This window comes from Setaria italica, chromosome III, assembly GCF_000263155.2.
Source record: "Setaria italica strain Yugu1 chromosome III, Setaria_italica_v2.0, whole genome shotgun sequence".
Classification (NCBI taxonomy): Eukaryota; Viridiplantae; Streptophyta; class Magnoliopsida; order Poales; family Poaceae; genus Setaria; species Setaria italica.
In genome coordinates, this window is record NC_028452.1 from 39,096,038 (window position 1) to 39,102,501 (window position 6,464).

At 40.4% G+C, this 6,464-nt stretch overlaps 1 protein-coding gene across 1 annotated transcript; it reads left to right on the forward strand.

Annotated features, from left to right (window-relative positions):
- Positions 1-4,045: 4,045 nt before the first annotated feature.
- Positions 4,046-4,979, forward strand: LOC101757678 (TPD1 protein homolog 1A). Its single transcript, XM_004963944.2, has 2 exons — positions 4,046-4,158; positions 4,378-4,979. Exons 1-2 carry the CDS (start codon positions 4,101-4,103, stop codon positions 4,689-4,691), a joined length of 372 nt encoding a protein of 123 aa, XP_004964001.1. The 5' UTR covers positions 4,046-4,100; the 3' UTR covers positions 4,692-4,979.
- Positions 4,980-6,464: the final 1,485 nt, after the last annotated feature.

A 6,464-nucleotide genomic window follows, 5' to 3' on the forward strand; every position in this document is an offset into this window, starting at 1 on the left:
GGGACTTTTTTGCAAATCATCAATGAACTATGGCAGTTTAACTCCTAGGATTGCGGGTTCATTATGAAAAAGTTGAGAGACTTTTTTGCAAAATAACCACGACGATCGGAAGAAACAACCGCACTTTAATATTAGGTATAGATATATAGATTCAGTTCTAGAAGCTTGACGGATAGTGCACATTCAGTACTATATCAATGCAGTTAGAAGCATCATGTCAGTAGAATATTAAGAAAGGAAGAGAGCATACCCGCTAAGCTATTTGGCTTCTCAACCAGATCAACCTTTTGGAGAACCTCCATATTTTCTTGAGAGACCAGATTTTGGAGATGGCTTCTTTTGTGTAGTTTTTGATAAAAGAATGTTCAACGTAACCTTGGAGAAGCCCTTCCAACCATGTTAACTGAGATGGTACTCATTGCAAAAGATAGGAGGCTATCGGGTTCCAAGAAGTATCTCTAGGAGATGGTACTGGGTCCCAAGACGGTGGTATTCAGAGTTCCTAGAGCTCCTTGTACGGCTTGTTGGAAAACCCGTTGTCGAACCTGATTCATCGCCCTTTGTTTTTCAAAATAAAGGGTTTCGTTTTTAGACTTTTCTAATTGTTCCAAACTAATAGAAGTAGCATTAATCAAATTTGCTTTTTCTCGTTCTATTTCAGAGTTGGTCTTCTCCAACTCGAACTGGTGCAGGGATAATCTACAAAATAGACATTTCAGATTAGAAAAGACTTCTAGATGCTTGCAAAAGAATTAGTAGAAGATAACATACTGAAACTAAATGATTTCTGTTTGTTAGTACTCTATAATGAAAATAACTAAAAACCTAGTGCAATGAATACAAAGGAAATAAATTGAAGTTCATATAATTGTTTGGGCATCATATTCTGAAACTGTAAAGTATGCTGACCTTTTTTATGAACAGGACAGAACCTATTGCAATGAATACAAAGGAAATAAATTGAAGTTCTAGTTGATCTGTCCACTAATTGACTGGTGCAATGAATACAAATGCAAATGGAGGTTGCCCTGTTGTGTTACTGTACGTATATTGACCATATAATTTACTGCTATGAATCCTTGCTGCTTTGGGCCACATAACAATTTAGTGCTGTGCTTACTAATCTTTGTGAACCAAGTTTTACATGCTACAGCTGGTCTAGATTCTTTAGAAGTAGTTCAACAGGTTAATGAAGAAACCAATATTATAATACTGAATCAACACCTGTGATTAATTACCATTGGAACTGATGATGGCATAGTTAGAAAATATAAATGCAATCAGAACTCATACAGTCCTATCAGCAATCTATTAACCAGAGTTAAATGCAATTGGAGGTTGTCCTGTAGGATAATAATAAGCCAACTAAAGCAAAGTCTGCTTCTGGAAAAAAAAAAGAGCAGAGGAGGAAAGCATATACCGGTGAGAAGGTGGACGGAGGGGATTGATTCCACAGGGGAGGGCGCCAAGTCGCCGTCGCGACTGCTGGGAAGCAAAGAGCAGAGTGAGTACATAACCATAAATATGTACTGTGTGTATACGACCATATAATTTTTGGAGCTTCAAGATCAACACAATGCAGAAAGCCATGATCAGAACTATGAAACTCAGGAGCATCATGTACTCTTGTTCTGAGTCAGAACTACAAGGGATAGGCTACTGGAGGTCTATCATCATCTCGTTAGAAAATTGCATAATCCAGTGGTACAGTGAGGCATTATGCTAGTATGGCTAGATCCCATTTTGATCACAGATAACGCAGTCTACTCAAAAGAACTACCCCTGTGGTTTCAGCTAATGCTTTTCTAATTTCTCCTGTGGAGTTGTTAACTCACCGCTAAATGTAAGTCATGCTCACTGTCAGTTTGTTTTACTTACTGAATTCTAAAAGGGAAAGTTTCTTTTTACTGCTGGTGCTGCAAGCTTTTCGGAAAAGTATTAAATTCTTGCGCATCTGAAAACGTATTCCTTTTTTTTTCTGCTGGAGTTATGAAGCCCCGTGCCAAATTATGAGAGCAATGAACAGGATGAATTTCGTTGATTAGAAGTACCCTTCTACTTTGCAGCCAGCTGCCTATGTGTCAAAACCAGGATGTAATTGCTCAGGGGCGGAGCCAGGATTTAGGTATAGGGGGAGCCAAGTAGACAATGCTCATATAGATTTTGGCATAAAACAAATTGTTGCCTATACACTATTACATGTTGCAAGGACTTTCATTCAGTACACCAAACTAGTCCTCGCATGTCCAATTAGATGACATGCTGTTGTGAGAGACTGAAGTGTGTGGCCATGCAACCATGTTGATTTGCATCAACCTGTTCCCCCTGGATCCACCCTGGAATTGCTACAGGACTGATTTCTAATTCCAAAAGAGGCGAATCAAGAATTGGAGCTACACTTTAAGGACGAAATCCGGGGTTGCGAACCAAGAACCCCACGCCCAAATCAAGAACCCTAACGTGAGAGGGGAGGGGAAGGAAGATGAGGATGGCGTGATTACCGGCGAGAAGACGGACGGAGGCGATGGGTGCCGCAAGGGAGATGCCGAGTCGTCGTTGCGTCCGAGTCCTGCCGGCGCGACAGCTGCTACATCGCCGCCAGCATCCTCACGTCACCTCCACTCGCGGACTCGCCTTCGCGGCTTCTCTCGCGAACTCAATACGGAGAGCCAGGATCTGTTCCACGTACGCCTAGGACTCGAGGATTGTTTCCCGGGCCGGGGTGAGTGGAAAAGGCTGGGTAGGCTTAATCCAACGCCCAATTCCTCGTGGGCTGGTATTCATTCCAGGCTGGGGTGATCCACAGGGGTATGGCCACAATCCCTGCCGGGAACAGCGTAAACGAACAAGGCCTTACGGTTACGGATCAAGCGGTGCAAAGAGTGTCACAAATTTGAATTTATTTTAAATTTCTTGGAACCAATGGCGAAGCTGGAGCAAATTAAAGGATGGTACATCTGTCTTGTGAATGCATATGCTTGAGCTGTAGGAGTGCATGTATAGTAAAAAATTTAACATAATAATCACTAGTTTTCCATTTTCTTATGGGTGCATATGCACCCCTAGTTACTATATATTCGCTCTGTCCTAGATCATTATTCGTTTTGTCTTTTCTACATATATAGTGTTTTATAAATATCTAGATATATTTTTTGCCTAAATATGTAGCAAAACGTATTTAGAAAAGCCAAAACGAATACTCCCAAATCACTATTCATTTTTTTTTCCTAGATACCTAGTTTTTGATATGCAATTATATATATACTATGTCTAGATACATAGCAAAAGTTAATTATCTAGATAAGCTAAAATGAATAGTAATTTGGGATGGAGGAACTAGTTATTTGGGACGGGGGTAGTAGTTTTATTTTAATACACGTAGGTCTGTTGGTGGATACAGTGAATGGCAGCGAATGAAGTTGCTAAAGAATGACCGTTCACTTTACCAATGAACACTCTTTGTTGACTCTATTGCTTATACGTTGATTCCAACTCACTTTGCCAACCACTAAGAGTAGATCATTTTCATATGTGTGCGGGAAAGAATGTCTTTTGTCTTTCGTAAACTATAAAGGATAGTGCCTTTGACGCTCGGACTGGTTCGTGGAAATTACTGTCTGAACTTTAGTTGTTACGTTGGGCGTTTGTTTACTGACAGAAAGCAATCTAATGCTCACTCCGGGCTGGACTTTGCTTTTCTGTCAACGACTTAGGTCCACGTAGTCAACTTCACCTTTGGGTGCAGCATTGCACATTACCGTGCGTCTTCATCTACCAAGACTGCCATTTCCAAGCAGAAAATAGGGTTTATTGGGCGTTATACTATAGTACTACAGCGAGACTTATCAAGATACTAACGGAATAGGATGTGTTACTGAAACGACAAGAAATTTCCTTGGTCCAAAAGAACACGTACAGTTTCTCTGCTATTACGCAGTGCCTGGCATCTGTTCCGTGCTTCTACTGGGGATTTCTATGTTTCGCAAGCGCCCTCCTATAAATACCTAAGCAAGCTCACTCCATCCACTGCACATCCCATACACGATAAGATTCGTGTTCGAAAGGATTGAAGCGAGGTCTGCTGCAAGCCCACGATCGACATGGCGTGGCCCATCAATCTTACTGCTGCAATCTTTCTGCTACTCCTGGTTGCCCAAGGTAAGAGCAAATATTCAGAGTGCTGATCACATCACCAAAAAAAGTCATGCTAAAAATAATGCCAGCAAGCCCTGAATTTTGGTGATTAGCAAGTACAAACTATTTTTGTAGCCTGAAGCTGACACTTTGGTAAAAGGGCAGTGATGTTTCGATTTTTTTTTCTGCCAGACTATTTTGTTTCCTGAAACTTCACATCATTCTACTCTTGATTTTCAACAGTGGAAAGCCAGGGGTGTACGCCGTCGAGCATCAGCGTCCAGCAAACCAACACCGGTAAGACGGTTGGTGGGATCGACACGGTGTTTCAGGTGACGGTGACCAACCGGTGCCGGTGCGCAGTGAAGAACGTCTACCTCCGGTCCAACGGCTTCTCAAGCTCCACCCCTGTCGACCCGAAGCTCTTCCGGCGGGCCGGGTCCGGTTACCTCCTCGGCGACGGCCGGCAGATCCCGAGCTCCAAGTCTGTCACCTTCCAGTATGCTTGGGACCATTACTTCAAGATGGCGCCAGCAAGCGTGCAGGCCCAGTGCTAGGCTTTATGTGGCTTCTAAAATAATTAATAAGGGCCTATTTGGATCAAATAAATATTTAGAGCAAGTGCTCGCAATCTGCCCATATATAGCTTCAGCTCCAAAACTTTCTAACTAGGTTGTTAAAGATGACCTTGGAGCTGGAGCTTTGGTAAACATGCTGTACAAGTTGCCTGCAACTGCAAAAGCCAAATAATGAGATACATTCGGCAGGTGAATGAAGATGTAATTCATTAGCGCAGTTTCAAGTTGTATAATTTCAAGTCATGTATTTTTATTCTCAAGAGCAAAGCTCTAGTGTCCAGCAAAAATCCTCTTCTATCTTTGTGTTTACAGTCACGTTTGCCAGTCCAAGTGTAGTGTTAATGCGTATGAACAGTAATGTTTGATCACCTGCCACACATTCAGAGAAGAGTGCAACACGAACTTTAATTTGTTAGACTGATGGAATTTATAAGATGGGTTCACCGCACTATGAAAATATAATGACTCTAATCAAGTTTTTTTTTTGGCGAAATGCCTCTCCTCAAGTTGAATGACTATGAAACCTTGTTTTGGTCTGAGCATATCTGGTAGCATGTGCAAATACATGCTCCTTTTCCTGCATCATGAGATGAGGACTTTGACACTAATGGTGGTTCTCCAACTCATAAAAAATATGACACGGTCTGGGCTTTAGATTAGTTGTGGTGCAGCTAATAGAATATAGTGCCATTTAATATTTAGTTAAGTTGTCTCTTTGAGATTCGAACTTTGGTTGGGGTGTGAATGTTCTTAGCTAGACTGATTCTTCATTCATGGAAACTCTTGTACTGGAATCTGCTGATATGTGGACTAATATTTTAAATTTCTTAATAATGAAAAAGTTAGCTTAACATTTTGAGGCTCACAATTTTTTCATGAATTTTAATTCCGCCATTTATTTCAGCAAAAAATATTATCAAATTATCTCTTCATTCGTGAAGGAAAAGCAGTTCCCTGAACGGTATTTAGTTTAACGCACAACCTAGCAACAACCTTGTGGAGTCAGTACATAGGGCAAATATACAACACAACCACTAGAATGACCATCACTTAGTTATTTGACTTGTGAATGTTATGTTGCCTTGGTCTGACTCGCTTTGCCAACAACTATGAGAAGACCCTTACCAGTACAAGGAAATAGTGTATTTTAAAGAATATGATAAAAGCTAAAATAATGTGTTATTTTAATTTTTGAACTCGCTAGAATATATTATGGGTCAAAGCTTTTTTTTGACCGGATGGGTCAAAGATTTCATTTTATTTTTCATGGGTGCTTTAGAGATTTCTTCTGAGAAGAAAGATATCACTATTTTCACAATGGATTTTCTTTGAAAAATATTGCGAGCATCCTGAACATGTCATTTTCAAAAACTATTGCGACTTGAACGGTTGCTTCAATGAAAAGAATATAGAAGGAATAGAGAAATCACCAAATCATGTCTTCTATAAATCCACTGGGTAGCAATGTTAGAATCAAACATGGCGGCATTTCAAATCTCTTTAATACTACCATTTTTTATTTTCATGATAGCACTGAAATTTTAAACGCATTGACACTATATTTAAATAGGACACGAGAGACAGAAAAAATTGAAGACTGCTTAACAGGCCAATTATGAAATGTGGTCGTATTGAATCTTATAACGAACGTGCAATGTGGAAGCTTGGATCATGCGAGGGCTTTCCCCAAAATATCATAAGAATCGACAATCTTATTACATGGAAAATCTATTTCAAAGCCTAGCTGTCGCC